Source organism: Pseudonaja textilis, chromosome 4 (assembly GCF_049901715.1).
Source record: "Pseudonaja textilis isolate UNSWEBS1 chromosome 4, rPseTex1.2, whole genome shotgun sequence".
In the NCBI taxonomy this organism is placed as follows: domain Eukaryota; kingdom Metazoa; phylum Chordata; class Lepidosauria; order Squamata; family Elapidae; genus Pseudonaja; species Pseudonaja textilis.
The window spans coordinates 90,079,226-90,102,244 of NC_141993.1; the positions used below are offsets into that span (position 1 = coordinate 90,079,226).

The 23,019-nt window shown below is 45.5% G+C and overlaps 1 protein-coding gene across 1 annotated transcript; it reads right to left on the bottom strand.

Moving 5' to 3' along the window:
- Window positions 1–556: 556 nt before the first annotated feature.
- Window positions 557–23,019, bottom strand: B3GNT7 (UDP-GlcNAc:betaGal beta-1,3-N-acetylglucosaminyltransferase 7). Its single transcript, XM_087933724.1, has 2 exons — window positions 22,856–23,019; window positions 557–2,004 (listed from the first exon to the last, which is right to left on the bottom strand). The coding sequence occupies exons 1-2, from the start codon at window positions 22,864–22,866 to the stop codon at window positions 813–815; spliced, it is 1,203 nt and encodes a 400-aa protein (XP_087789850.1). The 5' UTR covers window positions 22,867–23,019; the 3' UTR covers window positions 557–812.

Here is a 23,019-nt window from a genome sequence, read left to right on the forward strand (position 1 = left end):
AGGGGTGCGTGTGGTCCTGCCGCGGCAAATTTTTAGCTTCCCCGGCCTCCCAGAAGCACTCTGCCGGCCAAAAACAGGCCCATTTTGGGCCGGCAGAGTGCTAACGGAGGCTACGGAGGCCGAAAACGAGGCGCTGGCAGGCTGGTTACTCCCCCAAAGAAAATGTTCTCTGCACAAAGAAGGAAATCTACACACAACTACACTATCAGGTGGATGACCCCAAAAAGGCACATTACAATTTGGGTTATTTTCTTCTTTCCTAAAGAGATTTTTTTTTTTATTTAGCTTTGGAAACACATGCATACATTCATTCATTATTTCTCTCTCTCTTCTCTCTCTCTCTCTCACACACACACACACGCACACCCAAAGCATAAATGTCTTAGCTTTAGGACCAGCCTCCAGCTGTAAAGCACACCACAAAAAAAAAAAAAAAGGAGAGGCACAAATAAAGGAAGGTGTGACTTGCTCGACTGCCCAACGTGGGGTAGTCATCCTTCATTGCTCCCGGAATAGTCAATTCCCTTTCTGGCCATTGACTCCACATCTTTTCAAGTTTTGTTTTTTTCTTTTCTACATCCTTCAAAAGTCCCACAGGGGAACAAATAAAATATGAAAAAAAACAAAAGACACCCCCACCCCCATTTCCAATTATTTCAACAAACCCTTCCCCTCCCTTCCAACACGATCGGTCCCTGTCGTCTCGCTTTTTTTTCCACTTCATTAGAAAGCTGGTCAGCGGGGAGGGAAGTCACGAGAATTTTCCCCAGGATCTTTGGGGTTTCCTCTTTGGCCGAAAAACCGGGGTTGAGCTAAAGGATGTTGGCTTTTTGAGAACAGGACAAATGTTTATGGACCAAATCCCACATGTTGATCAGGTCGGACGGCTGAAGTTTATGGACCACCAGCATGCTTTTGTAGAAACAGGGCTCACGGTTCATTTTGCTGTTCTTGTTCCTCACGAGGCCAAACGTCTTGAAGCCGGTGTGAGCCACGGGGGTCACCTTGAGGTCCTCCAGACACATCCCCATGAAGACGTCATCGATGGGGTAGAGCTCCCGGTTTTCGGAGGCTTTGTGGAGACGCTTCGCCAAGGGCCCGTCCATCACGAAGCCCCCTCCGCCCGCATACGACGGGTAGTAGGTCTTGCCGTATAAAGAGTTGGGGATGTAGTATTTGTTTTCCTTCTTGCGAATGGGCTTCGCCTTGACCAGCACGTCGCCCACGAAGAGGTCCCCTCCTTTCTGATCCTTGAGGAACTCCAAGATGTTCTCCGGACTCACGAAGACGTCATCGTCGCCCTTGAAGATGTACCGGACCTGGTCGCAGTAGATGTTGAACCACTTCAAGAAATGGACTTCCTTCAAGGTGAGGTTGAAAAAGGTATCCAAGAAGTCCCACTGAAGGATGTCCCCATAGATCTGATCCTCGTACTCCAACAGCTTCTGGTAGTTGGCCCTCTCCTCTTCTTTGGAGGCGATGCCCAGGAGGAAGAGCGTTTTGATGGTTTTTCCATCCAGCACTCGCTCTTGGCCCCACGTCCTACGGATGGCTTCCCGGCGGTCGTGTTGAGTGATGACCGACTTCACCACGATCAGGAGCTCGATCTCGCCACTGCATTTCTCCGGGTGGTTGATGAGGATGGGGAAGTAGCGACAGTGCCGGTAAAAGAGGAACCGTTGGAAGTTGGGCTCCAGGTTTCGGAACCACTCCTCCTTGGTGAAGTTGAGGTTGGCCGTGCAGTTGGTGGTCTTCACGTCCCAGGACGTCACCCCTTTCTCGGTGGCTTTGGCGGGCGGGGGAACCTCAACCGCCTTTTTCCAGAAATCATTGGCAAGAGACGGCACTTCATCCCTTTTCTGGGTTTTGAGCGACTCTTGGGAGAGGGCGGGTTTCGCCGGCAGGGTCTGGAAGAGCTGGTTGGGAACACTGCCCTTCTGCAAGAGCATCATGGTTACGATCAGGGCGAAGGAGAAGAAGACGCTTTTGTATATGGTCTTCTTCCTGGCGTGAGGGAAAACGGGAAAGCAAAGGATCAAGGAAAATGTCTAGCCGAAACGTCCCCACTCGCCCCTCTCCTCCCCTCCCAGTCAGTCCTTATTGGACATGTGCAACATCGCTGATACATTCTCCCCTGCCCAGTCACTCCTTCAGGTAATTTTTCACCCTCCCGACGATCAGCTGTTCCGACGATCAGCTGTTCTGACAATCAGCTATTCCGACGATCAGCAGTTCTGACAATCAGCTGTTCTGACGATCAGCTGTTCTGGTGATCAGCTGTTCCGACGATCAGCTGTTCTGGCAATCAGCTGTTCCGACGACCAGCTGTTCCGACGATCAGCTGTTCCGACGATCAGCTGTGCTGGGATCCCCCTTCTTGTCTTACTGCTTTGCCCAGGAGGCTTCCCTGAGGCCCAGGAGGCAAAAAATGGAGGGGTTGTTTCAAAAAAAGCCAAACCTACCCAGTCACATGGCCACACCTACCTAGCCACACCCACAGAACTGGTTGTTAATAAATTTGAATCCCAACCCCTGTGTGAAGTGTATATAAGTTTAAGGGCTATTGGTATTCCTCCCCTTCCTTCCTTCCCTCCATCCCGCCTTCCAGTTGGTGACACGGCAGTGGTGGGATTCCAATTTTTTTACTAGCGGTTCTGTGGGTGTGGCTTGTTGGGCGTGGCAGGGGAAGGATACTCTAAAATCTCCAGTCAGAGGTAGTATTTGCCGGTTCTCCGAACTACTCAAAATTTCCACTACCGGTTCCTCCAGAACCGGTCAGAACCTGCTGAAGACCACCTCTGTGACACAGTGGTTAGAATGAAGCCTGGAAGGCAAACTCTGCCCACAGCCAGGAGTTCGATCCTGACCAGCTCAAGGTTGACTCAGCCTTCCGTCCTTCCAAGGGTTTACTTGCCCTCTGCCAGCAGACACTATGTGATGACCCGGGGCGTGACACAAAAATAACCAAGTCACAAAAGTAGAATAAATTCCCTTTAATTCCTCCAACTTGGCCCCCAATGTCCAATTCTCCTCAGCTGGATAACAAACTCTTTAAAAAAAAAACAGTCTATGAAGGGCAGAAATGCAGCCTGAACCTAAAGTAAAGATAATCAGAAATTAAAAAAAACCAACACAAACCACACTGAAGTAATTAACACGGCAGGCCAGGATGATAGATTGCAGACTTTCAAAGGATAACCCACAGTTGGAAGGATGCCAAAATCCAGATAAGGCTCGACCAAGATAAAGCACACTTTGCTTCCAGCAAGGGGCCGTGTTCAAACGCCCCACTTATATCCTGTTCTCCCAGCTGCAACTAATGAAAGGGATCAGGGCCCTTTCCTCCCCCATAAGCCATGTTGCTCCCTTCTCCGTTCTTCCCTGCGTGCCCTAGGATGAAGAGGGGGTGGGCCTGGGTCTTCCTCTGAATGCCCAGCTGCTCAATCTATTCCTCAGACACACTAGTATAGCAGTGCTCCAATATCTGGGGGGGCGGAGCTGCCCCAAAGGAGTGGGGCGGGGGGGTCAAGCTATTCTCCAAAGTACCCAAAGGTGGGACAAGAAGCAACGGACGGAAACTAATCAAGGAGAGAAGCAACCTGGAACTGAGGAGGAATTTCCAGACGGGAGAACAACTAACCAGCGGAACTGCCTGGCACCAGAAGTTGTCGGTGCTCCGTCACTGGAGATATTGAAGAAGAGACTGGACAGCCATTTGCCTGAAATGGTGTAGGCTCTCCTCCTTGAGCAGGGGGTTGGACTAGATGACCTCCAAGGTCTGACATGATCCAGAGAGTCCTTGGCTTACAACAACTGGTTTAGTGACTATTCAACTAGTTACAACAGCCCTGGAAAAAGGGACTTACGACCGTTTGTCACCTTTACGAGCGTTGCAGAATCCCCGCCACGGTCACGGGGTCAAAATTCCGATGCTTGGCCACTGACTCATCTTTATGATGGTCGCAGTGGGTCACACGACCCCCTTTCAGCACCTGCTGACAAGCCAAGTCGACGGTTGTTAAGGTTCACTTAGCAACCGGATTACCAGCTTAACAACTGCAGCGATCCACATAACAGCTGTGGCAAGAACGGTCCTTAAATGGGCAAAACTTAACAGCGATGAGCAAAAGAAATTTGGGGCTCCATGGCAGCTGTAAGCCGAAGATAGACCTGGCGTAGGGCCTCCTGCTTGAGCAGGGGGTGGACTAGAAGACCTCCAAGGTCCCCCTTCCAACCCTGTCATATCGATGAATTAAAACGCAGCGCGGCAGGAGCAACCGGCAGGCTACAAGGCGAAGGGTAAGGTTTTCTTTCCCCAGTGGCTGAGCCTCCCAATTTCTACCGCAGATTACAGATGAACAGAGTTGGAAGGGACCTTGGAGGTCATCTAGTCCAACCCACCTCCCAAGCAGGAAACCCTACACCATTTCTGACCTTGGCAGTCCAGTCTCTTCTTGAAAGCCTCCAGGGATGAAGCTCCCACAACTTCCGAAGGCAACTTCTGTTCCGTTGGTTGATTGTTCTCCCTGTCAGAAAGTTTCTCCTTATTTCCAGGTTGAATCTCTCCTTGTTCAGTTTCCATCCATTATTCCTTGTCTGGCCTACAGGTACTTTGGAGAATAGCTTGATCCCCTTCCTCCTCCTCTCTGGGGCAGCCCCTCAAATATTGGAAGATGCTCTCCTGTCTCCCCTGGTCCTTCTCTTCCCTAGACTATCCAGGCCCAGTTCCTGCAACCGTTCTTCATATATTTTAGTCCCCTAATCCTCCTGGTTGCTCTTCTCTGCACTTTTTCTAGAGTCTCAACATCTTTTCTATAGTGTGGTGACCAAAACTGGATGCAGGACTCTAGGTGTGGCCTTACTAGGGCTTTACAGAGTGGTATTAGTACCTCCCTTGATCTGGATTGTATCCCTTTGTTAGTACAATTTAGGATTGTACTGGCGTTTTTGGCTGCCGCTGCACATGGCTGGCTCCTACTGTGTTTTCCCCCCAAAATAAGACCCTATCTCATATATTTTTGGCCACCAAAAAACGGCACCAGGTCTTATTTTCAGGGGACGTCACCTACTGACTAACCTCCCTTGTGCGCGTCGCCCCTGGCATTCTTTTCCGCTGTCAGAGGCCTTCAGGAGCTGCTTCTTCTGAGGCTGACAAGGCCTCTGCATCCCATAATAGAGCTCTCGGTCGATCTGGAGCTTTCTTATCCGTTCTAGAGGCCTTCATGAAAGCCTGGCCAGCCTTGCCGGCTACAGAAGAAATGGGCTGGCTAGACAGGTGTTGGGGGGGGCGCGAGGCCTGGCTACACCTTACTAAAGTAGTAGGGCAGCTCCACACACCCCCACCCTAGCTTAATTTTTAACCCATCCACTCTGGAGTGGGTGGGATCTTAATTAGGGCTTATTTTGGGGGGTAGGGCTTATATTGGGCACAGAGGTTAAAAAAAAAACAAACCAAGCTAGGGCTTACTTTCAGGGTAAGTCATATTTTGGGGGGGAAACGGAGTATTCAGCTGGTTGTCCACTTAAGACTCCAAGTTCCCTCTCCCAGTTATTGCTCTTAAGCCTGGTTGCATCCAGTCTACATGTGTCCTTGGGTTTTATCTTGGTTTACTTTTGCTTTGCAAAAGACACGTCAGCCGTGGCAGAAACTGTCTTCATCTGGCTGTGGTTTATGCCCTTCGCCAAGCTGGCACCTCGCCCGAGCCGTTTTCAATTTCCTCCCCAATTCCAGCTAGCTCCGCCATCAATTGCAAAGGGGCCCAAGGACAGTCAGGTTTCTGTTTGCAGACAGTGGGGCAAATAGAAAGGGGTCTGTTGCCAAGCTGGCAGCCCCCACCCTTCGCCACCCCCACCATGCCGAGAGAGAGAGAGAGAGAGAGAGAGAGAGAGAGAGAAAGAAAACACAGGGAAAAGGGTTTTCAGGCGCCCAGTCCAGATTGTGCAGGGAAGATTAGCAAGAGAAGCCAGCCAAATGCAGGGAGCGTTTTCCCTTTTCATACCGGAGCATAGAATCGTAGGGCTGGAAGGAACTCTGGAGGCTTGTAGTCCAGGAGTCGCCAACCTTTTGGACCTCAGGGACCCCCAAACTCACCATTTTAAATCCCGCGGACCAGAGACCCTGGGAAAATCCCCCAAAAAGTCTGCAGGAAAATTCCCCACCCCCGTTTTCCTACCGATCGATCGTTCTTTATTTGGGATCGCAGGATACCGTCTCCAGCTCTGTTCTCAGGGGAGAGAGAGAGAGAGAGAGACTGAGACTTTTGGCTTCATGCAAGGAAAGCAGCAGAAGCCGCAGAAGTCTTTCTTTTCTCCCCAAACTCTGCCAGAAATGAGTCTTGGTGCTTGTCAGCACAGCCTCTTGGGCAGGAGGCCTTGCAGGGTCCCAAAGACTCATTTCTGGCGGAGTTTGGGGGAGAGAAAGAAAGACTTTGGCTGCTTTCCTTATGTGCAGCCAAAAGCAGAAGAAGAAAGAAGCGGAAAGAAGCAGCCCGGTGGCCAGGCGAGGTGCATGGGGCGCGTGGGACAAGTTCCCCCCTCTGCCCTTTCCCCCCTCCCCTCACGACCTCGTGTTGTTCGCAGTGCAAGCGACGCAAGCCTTGTGTTCCTGCAGGCCATGTGGGCGGCGCAGCCTTGTGTTCCCGCGCAGCCTGCATTAATTGCTTTGAGGGGGACATTTCTCTGCGGTCCACCAAAATTTTCTCACAGCCCCACTGGTTGGCAACCACTGTTCTAGTCCAACCCCCCTTAAAATTCCTATTCTACTCTAATTTCAAACAGGAGACCCCTATACCATTATACTATTTTTAAGTAATGTTTTTTTTTATATTCCCCCCTCAAGTTAAAATACAAAATCCAAAAATAGAAAAAACACGAAATAACAAAAAAAAAAAAAACAGGAAAAAATGCGCAGAAAGACCAGAAAGTAACCAATATGCACCTAGATTGTCCCTCCAAGCTGAATATTGATAAATATGCGGTATTTTCAACACTACTGTGGAACCATTACACGGGATAGTCTTCAACTTAAAACAGTTGGCTTTTAGCGACCGTTCAAAGTTACTGAAATAAAGCGACTTATGACCATTTTTGAACAGTTGCAACCTTTGTAGCACACCCAAGATCACCTGAAAAAAATTCAGATGCTTGGAAATTGCTTCATACTTACGACTACCTTGAAGTACTCATATCAAAAGACCTAAGCGCCAGAGTTCACCGCAGCAGCATTGCCATAAAAGCATTAAGATTTGTAAATCTAATCTTACGAAGCTTCTCCTCCGGAAATATTGAATTGCTAACTAGAGCATACAAAACCTTTGCTAGACCAATGCTTGAATACAACTCATCGGTCTGGAATCCGCACTGTATATCAGACATTAATACAATTGAGTGAGTCCAGGAGTATTTCATGAGAAGAGTACTACACTCCTCTGCTCGCAGTAGAATACCCTACACCACCAGGCTTGAGATTTTGGGCTGGACAACCTAGAACTACGCCGTCTCCAGTCTGACCTAAGCGCAGTACATAAAATTATCCATTGCAATGTCCTACCAGTCAATGACTACTTCAGCTTCAACCGCAACTATACAAGAGCACCCAACAGATACAAACTCAATGTTAACTGCTCCAAACTTGATTGCAGAAAGTACGACTTCAGCAACAGGGTGGTCAATGCCTGGAATACACTACCTGACTCTGTGGTTAACCTCACCCCATTCCTAAGAGGTCTGTAAGGGGCGTGCATAAGTGCACCATCGTGCCTACTGTCCCTGTCCTATTGTCCCCATTTATTCGTACCTATTTCCTGTATTCTTACTCGTGTTTATACTTATACCTATCATCTTGTAAGTGATTGACAAATCAGATAAAAAATAAATAAAAGGAAGGAAAGAAGGAAGGAAGGAAGGAAGGAAGAAAGGAAGGAAGGAAGGAAGGGAAAAGAATGGAGGCAGGAGAGAAAAGAAGGGAGGGAGTGGGAAGAAGGAAGGAAATAAGGAGAGAGAAAAAGGGAGGGAGGAGAAAAAAAGGGAGGGAACGGGAGGAAGGAAGGAAGGAAAGGAAAGGAAAGGAAAGGAAAGGAAAGGAAAGGAAAGGAAAGGAAAGGAAAGAAGGGAGGGAGGGAGGAAGGAAGGAAAGGAAAGGAAAGGGAAGGGAAGGGAAGGGAAGGGAAGGGAAGAAGGAAGGGAGGGAGGAAGGAAGGCAGGAAAGGAAAGGAAAGGAAAAGGAAAAGGAAAAGGAAAAGGAAAGGAAAGGAAAGGAAAGGAAAGGAAAAGAGAGAATACCCATTCCTAAGAGGTCTGTAAGGGGCGTGCATAAGTGCACCATCGTGCCTCCCGTCCCTGTCCTATTGTCCCCATTTCTTTGTACCTATTTCCTGTATTCTGACTCATGTTTATACTTATACCTATCATCTTGTAAGTGATTGACAAATCAGATAAATAAATAAATAAAAGGAAGGAAAGAAGGAAGGAAGGAAGGAAGGGAGGGAGGGAGAGAAAAGAATGGAGGCAGGAGAGAAAAGAAGGGAGGGAGTAGGAAGAAGGAAGGAAAGAAGGAAGGAAGGAAGAAGGAAGGAAGGAAGAAGAGAAAAAAAGGGAGGGAGGAGAAAAAAAAGGGAGGGAATGGGAGGAAGGAAGGAAAGGAAAGGAAAGGAAAGGAAAGGAAAGGAAAGGAAAGGAAAGGAGAGAATACCCATTCCTAAGAGGTCTGTAAGGGCCATGCAGTAGCGCACCATCGTGCCTCCCGTCCCTGTCCTATTGTCCCCATTTATTCATACCTATTTCCTGCATTCTTACTCATGTTTATTCTTATACCTATTATCTTGTAAGTGATCGACAAATCAAATAAATCAAATAGATATAAACTAGCTAACATCGTGTGATGTTCATCCTAGTACGATGAGGTTACTTAGTTTGGGTAATGGGACATCTGCCAGAAAGCATCTCCGTACGATTTTGGATCAACACCCTTTCAATGGTGTGAGAATAGGAAGGATCTCCAGAGAGAGAAAAAATTCCGGGCCACAGGAATCATTTGCGCCACTCAGCTGACTCTGAGGACACAGATGAACCTCCAAGTGGCCTCCACGACCATCTAAAAGGATGCAAATGACCAGCTGTCTGCAAGGAGTATAAATCCTTCCATTCCCCACCATCCAAATCAGAGTCGAAGAAGCTTCTTGGATGAGAAGCGAAACACCTTTTTTCAAAGAAAAACCAGAAAGTCTAATTGCCTCTTGCAAAAAAAAAAAGAAAAAAAAAGGCACATTTGTGACTTTTACGGAATCAATAATTGTGCAAAGTTGGACTTTGGTTGTTCTGCCAACTGATTCTTACGGTAGCAATTTACTTCCTTTTATTTTAGATTTGTGAGGCTGGATAAAAGCCCTAATAAAAGATAAGTGGCACTTTGCAGGAATTATGACATTCCTCCTTCGACCCTCAACGCAGGATAATCAATTGCTAATGATGTGTACCAAGATATAAAGGGGAATGATACAATTACAGTTATTGTTGGGGAAAGAAACTCAGATAAGAAACCCAGATCCAAAACGAAAGGTTATGAAATACATTAATACATTTTATTACACAAATTGTTATAAAGTTAGCAAAGAAATTCCAGGAAGTAATTCAATGAGAAGCCCCCTTGAGGATTGGCACAAAGTCAGAAAAAAGTGCAAGTAAAAAAATCAAATTAATAACTCAAAACTACTTTAATGTAGGTAGTTCTCAATTTGAGCTCAAAATTTCTTTTGCTAAGGAGACACTTGTTAAGCGAGTTTTGCCCTGTTTTGTACAGCCACACCCGGAATGCTGTGTCCAGTTTTGGTCACCACATTACAAAAAAGACGTTGAGACTTTGGAAAAAGGACAACTAAGAGGATGAAAGGCCTGGAGGCTAAAAGATATGAAGAACGGTTGCAGGATTTTGAGTTTGGTTTCTCTAGAATCAAGAAGAAATAAGGCAGATGGTAGAAGTCATGATAGAACAATATTCTGGGCTGCCCAAAGAAGAGGAAGGAATCAAGCTATTCTCCAAAGCACCTGAAGGTCAGACAAGAAGCAACGGGTGGAAACTAATCCAGGAGAGAAGCAACCTGGAATTAAAGAGAAACGTCCTAAAAGTGAGAACAATTAACCAGTGGAACACCCTGCCACCAGAAGTTGTGGCTGCTCCATCACTGGAGGGTTTCAAGAAGAGACTGGAGAGCCATTTGTCTGAAATTATATTGGGTCACCTGCTTGAACACAGGGGGTTGGACTAGAAGACCTCCAAGGTCCCTTCCAGCTCTATTCTGTAATTATATTTATTTTTGTGCCTTCATCATCTCATCCATTTCTGATGGAAAACCACCATGACGTGGCTCAATTCCTTCGGTCTCATTAGCCCACAGAGACTTCTGGTTGTGTAGAGTAGGAGTCACCAACCTTGGTCACTTTAAGACTTGTGGACTTCAACTCCCAGAATTCCCCTTGTGGATTTCAACTCCCAGAATTCCCCTTGTGGATTTCAACTCCCAGAATTCTCCTTGTGGACTTCAACTCCCAGAATTCTCCTTGTGGACTTCAACTCCCAGAATTCCCCTTATGGACTCCAACTCCCATGCTGGCTGGGGAATTCTGGGAGTTGAAGTCCGCAAGGGGAATTCTGGGAATTGAAGTCCGCAAGGCGAATTCTGGGAGTTGAAGTCCACAAGGGGAATTCTGGGAGTTGAAGTCCACAAGGTTTGAAGACCCCCCAGTATAGAAAAAGACCCAGCCGACCACAGGCCCTTTACAAAACCTCCATTTCTTCGGTCTCTAAATCCGTGTCTCTCACCAAAGCTGGCTGGATGGTCTCAGAGGTTCCCTCCATGCCTTTGGATGGACCTGGGCCAAGAAAGAAAAATCGCAAGCCCTTCGGACACCCTCCAGGGATTGTAAGGTTCCAGCTGTCATCACCTTCCCTGGGGATCCCATCAAAAATAACTACAATTTCTAACTTTCCTCAGCCCCCATGTTGAAAAACATGGATGGATTAGCTGGGTGGAAGTTTTAGGCCTGCATCAAACTATATCTGGGGGGGATTAGTTTAATTCATCAATACAAGCAGTTTGAAATGTTATTTGGAGAAAAAAAATATATGTGCAGGGCATCCTAAACAAAAGTAGGATAATCTCTTCTTTCTTTTCTTTCTTTCTTTTTTCCTTCCTTTCCTTCTTTCTCTCTTTTTCTTTCTTTCCTACCTTTCCTTTCTTCTTTCTTTCTTTCTCTGCCTCTCTTTCTCTTTCCTTCTTCCTTCCTTCCCTCCCTTTCTTTTCTCTTTCTTCCTTTCCTTCTTTCTCTTTCTTTCTCTTTCTTTCTTCCTTTTCCTTCTTTCTCTTTCTTTCTCTTCTTTTTCTTTCTTCTTTTTTTTTTTCTATTTCTTTCTTCCTTCCTTTCCTTCCTGTCCTTTCTCTCTCTCTCTCTCTTTCTTTGTTTCTTTCTTTCCTTTCTTTCTTTTTCCTTCTTCCTTCCTTTCCTACCTTTCTTTCCCTTTCCTTCTTTCTTTCTTTCTTTCTTTCTTTCTTTCTTTCTTTCTTTCTTTCTTTCTTTCTTTCTTTCTTTCTCCCTCCCTTCCTTTTCTCCCTTTCCTTTTCTTTCTTTCTCCCCTCTCTCTCTCTTTCTCTTCCTTGCTTTCCTCCCTCCCTCTCTCTTTCTTTTTCTTTCTTGTCTTACAACCAGTCATTTAGTGACCGTTCCAAGTTACAACAATACTGAAAAAAGTTATTTTTGACTGGGTTTTTTTTTTTTTACGCTTACAAGCCGTTGCCATCTCCATGGTCAAAATTCAAATGTTCCGCAATTGGCATTTGCTTAAGAATGTTGCAGCCTATCGAGGTTGTGTGATTCCCCTTTTGCAATTTTTCAAGAAAAGACTGGATTGGCACCTGTCAGAAATGCGGTAGGATCTCCTTCTTGGGCCAAGAGTTTTTTTGGGGTGGGGCGGTTGGGCTAGATGACCTCCAAGGTCCTTTCCAACTCTTGTTAGTCTGTCTGACCTGCCCAGCGAGCTTCTGAGCCCAGCAGGTTCAACGGTGCGGTTGTAAGTCAAGGCAGGTGGGGCCAGTCAGGGGTCGGATTTGGGGGGGTTGGAAACCCCCAGCAGCCCAGCCCTGCCTTTTGCTTAACGTAAGTTGCAACACGGCAAACCTAATATTGGGAAGATTACAACGACCCTCTTACAACATGAAGTTGCACCGATCAGCACCAAGAAACCTCTCGCCCAAAGCGTCTTCATCCCTGTCCTGTGTTACCAGGGCCAAACGTGGACACTGGCAACAAAACATACACGAAAGTTAGTCACCGTGGAAGTGAAATGTTTGAGGAAAGCTGCTGAGGTCACCAGAAGTGATAAAATCAGGAATGAGACCATAAGAGAGAGAGAGAGAGGAAAAATTGGCATAGAACTGACCTTCAACCACATACAAAACCCACACAAAGGGGGTTTGCTCACCTGGAGGGAATCTTTGTGGGATTTCATAGCTGATAAGGCATGTGCAAAAAGAGGAGAAGGTCAAAGAACATGAGGTAGACCCGGAGAAGGAGAAGGAAGAAGAAAAGGAGGAGGAGGAGACAGGAGGAGACAGGAGGAGGAGGAGGAGGAGGAGGAGGAGGAGGAGGAGGAGGAGGAGGAGGAGGAGGAGGAGGAGGAGGAGGAAGGAGGAGAAAGAAAAGGAGGAGGAGGAAGGAGAAGGAGGAAGAGGAAGAGGAGAAGGAGAAGGAGAAAGAAAAGGAAAAGGAGGAGACAGGAGGAGAAGAAAGAGGAGGAGGGAGGAGGAGGAAGGAGGAGAAGAAGGCAGGAGAAGGAGGAAGGAGGAGAAAGAAAAGGAGGAGGAGGAGGAGGAGAAAAAGAAGAAGAAGAAGAAGAAGAAGAAGAAGAAGAAGAAGAAGAAGAAGAAGAAGAAGAAGAAGAAGAAGAAGAAGAAGAAGAAGAAGAAGAAGAGGAGGAGGAGCAGGAGCAGGAGAAAAAGAAGAAGAAGAAGAAGAAGAAGAAGAGGAGGAGGAGGAGGAGGAGGAGGAGGAGGAGGAGGAGAAGAAGAAGAAGAAGAAGAAGAAGAACTACTACTACTACTACTACTACTACTACTACTACTACTACTACTTTGTTTGGAGAAGGGTTGGAGAATGCCACCAAGTGCACTCTTACCCTCATAACCTGTTTGTGGGTTTGTCCTCCACTTCTAGTTGGCCACTGTTGGAAGCAAAGCTGGCCCGGATATTTCTTTGGCCAGATCTGGGCGCTTCCCTCTGACTTGAGGTCCTTCTTGGAAACACGTCCAGCGATCAAGAGTTGCTATTTCCTCCTTACACTCCGGAGGGAACTTAACACAGAGCCAGGCTCTGTTTGAAGGCACACCGGCGGCTTTGCTTCTCCCGACCTTCCAGGGACTCTTTTAGAAAACCGGGGACCAATTCCTGGGGCGCCTAATCACACGGGGGGCAAAGAAGGCATTCGATGAAATCCGATCCAGGGGGCGGAGGGGAAAGGGGAGCCCCTAGCAGAGATCCCCCCAAAAGAGGAGATTCAACATTCAGCCAAGATGCTTCTTCCCACGAACATCAAAGCCGGAGGAGACCTGAGTTCGATCAAACAAGCTTTAGACAGGGCGAGCGGAAGGTCCGCGGGCTGCAAAAGAGTCCAGAAACCTAAGGAGAACCGTCCTGTTCGGGAGGAGCGGGTCGATCTCTTCTCCGGAGCACCAAAGAAGGCGGGACAAGGAGCAACGGATGGAAACTAAGCAAGGAGAGGAGCAACCTAGAACGAAGGAGGAATTTCCTGACAGGGAGGACAATTAACCAGGGAAAGAGCTTCTCTCCGGGAGCTGTGGTTGCTCCAACGCCGGAAGTTTTTAAGAAGAGACTGGACCGCCATTTAGAAAAGAATAGAATTAGAATTAGAATTAAGAGTAGAATGGAATTAGAATTAGAATAGAATGCATAAAAAGAATAGGAGAGGAGAGGAGAGGAGAGGAGAGAGAGGAGAGGAGAGGAGAGGAGAGGAGAGGAGAGGAGAGAAGAGAAGAGAAGATTGGGGAATAGAATAGAATAGAATAGAATAGAATAGAATAGAATAGAATAGAATAGAATAGAATAGAATAGAATAGAATAGAATATTGGGGTATAGAATAGAATAGATATTGGATGAAGAATAGAATGGAATGGAATGGAATGGAATGGAATGGAATGGAATGGAATAGAATAGAATAGAATAGAATAGAATAGAATAGAATAGAATAGAATAGAATAGAATAGAATAGAATATAGAGTAGAGTAGAGTAGAGTAGAGTAGAGTAGAATAGGAGTAGAGTAGAATAGAATAGAATAGAATAGAATAGAATAGAATAGAATAGAATAGAATAGAATAGAATAGAATAGAACATTGGGGTATAGAATAGAATAGATATTGGATGAAGAATAGAATAGAATAGAATGGAATGGAATGGAATGGAATGGAATGGAATAGAATAGAATAGAATAGAATAGAATAGAATAGAATAGAATAGAATAGAATAGAATAGAATAGAATAGAATATAGAGTAGAGTAGAGTAGAGTAGAGTAGAGTAGAGTAGAGTAGAGTAGAATAGGAGTAGAGTAGAATAGAATAGAATAGAATAGAATAGAACATTGGGGTATAGAATAGAATAGATATTGGATGAAGAATAGAATAGAATAGAATAGAATAGAATAGAATAGAATAGAATAGAATAGAATATTGGGGTATAGAATAGAATGGAATGGAATGGAATGAAATAGAATAGAATAGAATAGAATAGAATAGAATAGAATAGAATAGAATAGAATAGAATAGAACAGAATGGAATGGAATGGAATGGAATGGAATGGAATAGAATAACAGAGTTGGAAGTGACCTTAGAGGTCTTCTAGTCCAACCCCCTGCCTAGGCAGGAAACCCTATACCATTGCAGACAAATGGTTGCCCAATCTCTTCTTAAAAACTTCCAATGTTTGGAGAAGCCACAACTTCTGGTGGCCAGTAGTTCCACTGGTTAATTGTCCTCCCCGTTAGCAAGTTTCTCCTTAATTCCAGGTTGCTTCTCTCCTGGTTTATTTTCCACCCGTTGCTTCTTGTCCTGCCTTCCGGTGCTTTGGAGAATAGCTCGACCCCCTTCCTCTTCTTTGGGGCAGCCCCCTCAACTATCGGAAGGCTGCTCTCCTGTCTTCCCCTGGTCCTTCTTTTCATCAACCTAGACATACCCAGGTCCTGCAACCGTTCTTCACATGTTTTAGCCCCGAGTCCCCTAATCCTCTTGTCTGAAATGTGATAGGGTCTCCTGCCTGTGCAGAGGTTGGACTAGAAGACCTCAAGCGCCCCCCCTACCTGTTATTCTGTATTATGTCTCACGGTTATAGACTATAGAGTCTAAGGGAAGTGACAGACATGTGCACGATTTATTTCCTGGGCAAAAAGAGGGAGAAATGGTGGAGACCGCTAGACGTCCAGTGTAGAGTACGGAGAAGAGCAACGAAGATGATCAGGGGACTTGGAGGCTAAAGCATTGGACGAACAGTTGAGGGAACGAGGCATCCCTAGATGAGAAGGATTGGGGTGACATGATCGCATGTTCCAATACTTGAGAAGTTGCCACAAAGAAGCGCGGGGGGTGTCAACCTATTCTCTCAAGATACCTGAGGGCCAGACAAGAAGCAGATCCGACCTAGAACTAAGGAGAAATTGGGTAGGTCTAGTCTAGTGAAGAGAAGAACTAGGGGTTACCTGCAGGGGTGGGATTCTACCGGTTCGGACCAGTTCTACGGAACCGGTTGTTACGATTCTGCGCCGTTCGGAGAACCGGCAAATCACACCCACTGGCTGGCCCCGTCCCTCCCCACTCAGGAGGCTTCCCTGAGGCCTAGTCAGGGGTGGTATTCATGGGGTTGGGGGAGGGAGAAGTGGCCTGAGAGCAGAGCCGAACCTTCCTTAGGACCGAAGCTTCTATTTTTTTCAGTGCAGACTCAGGCAGCAGATGGCAGAAAGGTAGATCTCTGAGTGAATCTGTGATTCTGCAAGCAGCTCAATCTGCCTGCCTGCTTTGCCTGATTTGGCGGGTAAAAGCTGCTCTTTTTTTAAAAGTAAAAAATTCAATCTTGACATATATATTTACAATCTTTACATACAAGCCACGCCCAGCCAGTCACGTGACCACCGAGCCACACCCACAAATTAGGCCATGCCCACAGAACCGGTTGTTAAGAAATTTGAATTTTTGGTTACATGATAACGTGTGAATTTTGGGACAGCCCCTCAAATATTGGTCCAATATTTGAGGGGCTGCCCCGAAGAAGAGGGAGTCAAGCTACTCTCCAAAGCACCTGAAGGCAAGAAATAAACAAGGGATGGAAACTAACCAAAGGTAAGAAGCAACCTGGAACTAAGGAGGAATTTCCTGACAGTTAGAAAAATTAACCCGTGGAGATTGGGAGAGAATTTGGACCAAGAACTGCAAATTAACGTTATCAACAGCATATAAAGAAATTTTAATCAAGATGGCATTTGACACCGGCGAGATTGCCCAAAATATACCTGGATATGAAACCGCAATGCTGGAAATGTAACCTAACAGATGGAACATACTATCGTATGTGGTGGCAATGCCCCAAAGTTAAAAAATACTGGGGAAAATTGAAAAAATGGATAAGAGAAATTATGGAGGCTTTTAAGAAGAGATTGGACAACCATTTGTCTGAAATGGTTGTCTCCTCCCTGAGCAGGGGGTTAGACTAGAAGACCTCCAAGGTCCCTTCCAACTCAGTTATTCTGCTCTAATACAGAATATTAGATATTCTGTAGAACATTAGATATTAGATGATATTGTTCTGTACATTCCTGGACAAACCCAAGAGAGGAATGGGCTTTTATTTCTACTGGCCCGCGTTTCTTAGCAAGGACCAAAACACGACGACAAATCCCAACCGCGCTGAAACCTGGAGTTGACCCTATATAGAAGGTTAAATCAGGGTTGATCCCCGTATCTACCTATGTCTAGAACAGTACTTACCACAGCTTTGCCCGTGAGAGGAGCAGCTCCCTGTTATAAGAAGAAATCTAAGCTTCTTAAAGCCACCAAGTTGGATGATGGTTAATGGATACCTTGAATGGTTCTAAACAAACCATGTCTGAAAGCTACCCTGGTTAATCAATGGGTGACTTGGTGTTATTAGCATCTACGAAGCAAATTCATCCAGGAAACCGCTATAAATGTGTAAATAGTGGCATTTTTAAACTATTTAACTTACTAAATGTTTTAGATAGGTTTTAGACTAGGTGGTTTATTATTATTATTATTATTATTATTATTATTATTATTATTATATGCTCTGTAGTGTGATTGTGATGTGGTGTTTGGGGCACTGGGCTGGAGTAGCTTTCAAATTCCATTGTATTCGTGGAATGCAATGAGAATAAAAAGGTAAAATTCTAAAAAGTTCTACGTAAAATATATATCAGAATAAGAATAAGAATAAGAATAAGAATAGAATAGAATAGAATAGAATAGAATAGAATAGAATAGAATAGAATAGAATAGAATAGAACAGAATATTGGGATATAGAATAGAATAGAATAGAATAGAATAGAATAGAATAGAATAGAATAGAATAGAACAGAACAGAATATTGGGATATAGAATAGAATAGAATAGAATAGAATAGAATAGAATAGAATAGAATAGAATAGAATAGAATAGAATAGAATGCAAGGTCATGCCAAATGGGGAAGGAAGTTCACTCTGCACACGGCCAGAGGCACTCCCAGCTTTTACATAATCCTATAAAATTCTCCCATCTTCTGACGAGCAGAACCACAAGCCACTTGGCTCCAATTCAGCTTCCTCATCTTATTGTCGAGAATAATTTATTGAACCCGGCGCTCTTTTAAGAGTTCGAAACCACCGGCGTCCACATCCCAATTTTTTCCCCAGCTGCGGCTCTTTCAAATCCACTCATCGCCTCATGAAATCAAACAGGGGACTGAGGGGATTTCCTACCGATAAAAGACCACCGACCCAGTGAAATAAATACCTCAGAAATTACCCCGAGGAAAGATTTAACAGGTAAACAGTCACAAAAATCCAGGTAAGGAGCATCAAGCCAAGTCAAAAAGAACATTATTTTAATTTCAGGCCCCCGAAGATCACAATGGACTTTTCCGTCCATTCAAAACTGCACTGAGATGTTTGACCTCCTATGACGGCTAGTCCTCGCATAACGACCAAAATGGAGCCCAACATTTCTGTTCCTAAGCGAGACAGCGAAGGGAGTTTTACCCCAATTTTACAACCGCTCTTTCCACAGTTGGGGAGTGAATCCCTGCGGTTAACTTAGTAACGCGGCCGTTAAATGAGTTTGGCTTCCCCATAGACTTTGCTCGTCAGACGGTCGCAAAAGGGGAAATCTTTCCCCCGGGATACGGCGACTGTTGTAAATAGGAATCTGTTGACAAGCGCCTGAATTTTGATCACCTGACTTATGATGTAACAGTCGTAAGTGTGAAAAACGGTCATGGGTCACTTTTTTCCAGTGCCGTTGTAACTTTGAACCGTCACCGAATGAACCGTTGTAAGTCAAGGACTACCTGCATCAAGGAGATGTTTGAGACGGGAAGTGTGAAAAAAAAAACTTAAGTTTTGTGTGGTTTTAAGCGAGGGGGAGGGGGAAAAAAAACTCCACCCTGTTTGATAAATCATGTGGTAATTTTTTTTCCTCCTTAAACCACACAATTTAGGTTTCGTTTCACCCTCCTGGTCTGTTTCCATCCTGATAAATTTAAGGTCACACCTCTTTTCTGGTACTTCTTGGAAGGCCCCAAACATCCGTGGTGTTATTTGGGGCCTGAAATTAAAATACGGGTAACAGACAACAGATGATCAGAGTTGGAAGGGACCTTGTAGGTCATCTAGTCCAACCCGCACCCAAGCAGGAGACCCTACACCATTTCTGACAGAGGGCAGTCCAGTCTCTTCTTGAAAGCTTCCAAGCTCCCACACCTTCCGAGGGCAACTTCTGTTCCATGAGTTGATTGTTCTCCCTGTCAGAAAATTCCTCCTTATTTCCAGGTTGAATCTCTCCTTGTTCAGTTTCCATCCGTTATTCCTTGTCTGGCCTTCAGGGGATTTAAAAATAGGTGATCCTCACTTTAAAACCCATTAGTTTTGTGACAATTCAAAGTCACTACAGCCGTGGAAAAAGTGACTTACGGCCATTTTTCACACAAAGTTTGAGGTTCAATTGGGATCGTAAGTCGAGACTACCTGTAATTAAGTTTTTACCTGTAATTAAAATTCTACCTGTAATTAAAATTCTCCTGGGCTTTCATTTTGCTTGACTGGATCTTTAACCTGGATTTTTTTTAACCTTCAGTTGAGGTCAAATAAGTTTTGCTCTTAAGGAGAGTCACCATTTCAACGGAGAGAAAAGTAAAGTCCTACACTTAGGCAAGAAAAACCAAAACGACACATACAGACTGGGTGAAACCAGGCTCAATAGCAGGAACTGGGAGAGGGATCTCGGAGTCTTAGTGGGACAACCAGCTAAATATGAGCCAGCTGTGTGCAGCAGCAGCCAAAAAAGCCAATGCAATCCTAAATTGCATTAACAGAGGGATACAATCGAGATCAAGTGAGGTACTAATACCACTCTGTAAAGCCTTAGTAAGGCCACACCTAGAGTACCGCATCCAGTTTTGGTCACCACACTATAAAAAAGATGTTGAGACTCTAGAAAAAGTACAGAGAAGAGCAACCAGGATGATGAGGGGACTGGAGGCTAAAACATACAATGAACGGTTGCAGGAACTGGGCCTGGCTGGTCTAGGGAAGAGAAGGACCAGGGGAGACAGGAGAGCATCTTCCAATATTTGAGGAAGCTGCCACAGGAAGGAGGAAGGGGGTCAAGCTATTTTCCAAGGCACCCGAAGGCCAGACAAGGAATAATGGATGGAAACTGAACAAGGAGAGATTCAACCTGGAAATAAGAAGATTCACTTAACAACCGGGTTACTAATTTAGCCATTGCAGCGATTCACTCAACGACTGTGGCAAGAAAAGGTTGTAAAATGGGGCAAAACTCACTTAGCAACCATCTCACTTAGCAACAGAAATTTCGGGCTCCATGGTAGTCGTAAGATGAGGACTTCCCGTCCTTCTCTGTTACATCCACAGATTGTACAAAATGCAGGGGGTTGGACTAAGGCCCCTTCCAACTCTGTTATTCTATTCTATTCTATTCTATTCTATTCTATTCTATTCTATTCTATTCTATTCTATTCTATTCTATTCTATTCTATTCTATTCTCCATTCCAATATCTATTCTGTTCTATTCTATTCATATGTATGTATGTATGCATGTATATGGATATTGCAGAGATGAGTTCAAGAGTCCCCTTTTGGTGAGATAAATGAATAAATAAATTTAGTAAAACAAAGAAATATATAAATCAGTGTTTCTCCAGGTGAGCAGCTTTAAGGCAGGTGGGACTTCAACTCTCAGAATTTCCCAGCCAGCTCAGCTGGGAGTTGAAATCCACCTGTCTTAAAGTTGGCTAGTTTCAGAAACACTGATTAAAACCCTCACCAACGCCACAAAACTGCACTGATAATCCCTTACGTTGGTTTCAGAAATTGCACAATGTTCTCCCTTTCTTTTACACAAGGTTGCATTGTGCACAATCCTTCTCAGAGCAACTATGTGCCGAAAACTTCGGAGAAAGGGAATAGAAAGTCGAGGCTTTTCCCTAAGGGGCATCGTAGCTTTTTCTGTGTCATGTGTGAATCTGTTTTTGTTTTGTTTTTTTGTGTGGAAAAAAAACAAACAAACCCTCTGGATGTCTTACGGTCTCATTTGCAAAGCCAGCCAGCCATGATTCCTTCATGGGTAAACCAAACCATGGTTTATTAGCCATGCCTGGATTGCAAGGGTTTGCTGAATATTCCCCACGAAAACTGCGGTTTTGAACTACGGTTCCCCAGTTTAGCTGTGGGAACTGCACCAAGTTATTAAAAAGTTGGAAATGAGGGCTAGTGGATTAAGTAGAAAGCGTTTCACTAAGGGATCAAAGCAAAGTTTCAGTCTTTCTCCGGGTCTGTTTAAAAATAACCTATATAATTCTGGGACATTCATTCACACAACCTGAACTTTCTCCAGGTTAACCGCGATAAAAGTTTTATTTTACTTTCGGGTTAAACGCTGGTGCAAATCGGCCCCTCCGCTTAGCTTCTCCCTCTCTGTTCCCTGCCTTTTTTACAAACCCAGGAAAGGGATGTTAAACAGAAGGTGTTGTGTGAACCCAGCCAAGCAGCCTCTCCCGTTTATTTCAAAGAGCTTCTTCTCCCAGGTCAGACTTTTCAAAAGAGAACAGAAGAAGAGGAGAGAATTTCAGCTGATAGCCCTACCTCCAAATCTCCCCTCCCCATCCACAAACAGAGGCGAGCGACCCTCACCTATGGAAGGAGGGAGGGAGGAAAGGAAGGAAGAAAAGGAAAGGAGGGAAAGAGGGAAGGAGGGGGGGAATGGGGAGAAGGAAGGACAGCAGGGGGGGGAGAGAGAGAGGAAGGGGAAATGGAAGGCAGGGAGGAATTCAGAAAAGGAAGAAGGGGAGAAGGAAGAGAGGGAGGGAGAAGGAAGGGAAGGAAGGAGGCAGAGCGAGAAAGGAAAGGAAAAAGGGGGAAAGGAAGGGAGGGAGGAATTTGGAAAAGGGAGGAGGGGGGAAAGGAGAAGAAAGGGAGGAAAGAAAGGAGGGGAAAAAGAAAGAAAGAAAAAGGAAGGAAGTAAAAGGAAGGGAGAAAGGAAGAATGAGAGAGAAAGGAAGGAAAGGAAGGAAAGAAGGAAGGAAGAGGAAGAGAAAGGAAGGAAGGAAGGAAGGAAAGAAAAGGGAAGAAAGAGAAAGGAAGAGAGAGGGAAAGGAAGAGAGAAAGGAAGAAAGAGAGAGAGAAAGAGTGGGAGAGAAAAGAAGGAAAGGAAGGAAAGTAGGAAGAGTGAGAGAGAGGAAGGAAGGAAAGGAAGAAAAGGGAAGAAAGAAAGAAAGAAAGAAAGAAAGAAAGAAAGAAAGAAAGGGAGAAAGGAAGAAAGGAAGGAAAGAGGGAGAGGGAGGGAGAGGAAGGAAAGAAAGAAAGAAAAAAGAAAGAAAGAAAGAAAGAAAGAAAGAAAGAAAAGAAAGAAAGAAAAGAAAGAAAGAAAGGGAAGAGAAAGGAAAAAGAAGAAGGAAAGAGGGAGAGAAGAGAAGGAAAGAAAGAAAGGGAGAAAAAGAAAGAAAGAAAGAAAGAGAGAGAGAAAGAAAGAAAGGAGGAAGAAAGAAGGAAGAAAGAAAGAAGGAAGGAAAGAGGGAGAGGAGGGAGAGAAAGAAAGGAAAGAAAGAAAGGAGAAAGAAAGAATGGAGAGAGAGAGAGAGAGAGAGAAAAGAAAGAAAGAAAGAAAGAAAGGGAAAAGAAAGAGAGAGAAGAATGGAAAGAAAGAAAGAAAGAAAGAAAGAAAGAAAGAAAGAAAGAAAGAAAGAAAGAAAGAAAGAAAGAAAGCCAGGCGAAGGACCCCGCCGAGCTTCCCCAGAAAGGAATCAAAAGCGGGGGCGGGGGGACCCCTTCCCTCCCCTTAGCGACCCTTCCCCAGTCCCGGGCAAAGCGCGGACAGGACCAGCCCGTCGGCCCGTCGCCGGCATCCCAAACGACCCCGCCGCCTTTTCCCCAGCCGCCCCCTCCGGGCCGAGTCCCCGTGGGGGTGGGTGGGGGGGAGGACAGCCAGCCTCCTTCCCGGCCGGGACCCCAAGTAGAAGCCCCCTCTTTCCCTTCTCCTCCCCCCACCCTCCCCGGCCCGCCCACCCACTCACCAGTGGCTCATGCTGGCCGCTTTGCAAGGGCGCGAGGATGCGCGGCGGAGGCGCAGCTGCGGCTCGGCGTCGGCTTTGCAAGTGCGGCTCCGCTCCGGGCGGCTCCTCCTCCTCCTCCTCCTCCTCCCCTGGCCGAGGCAAAGGCGGAGCCCGGGTCGGTCCAA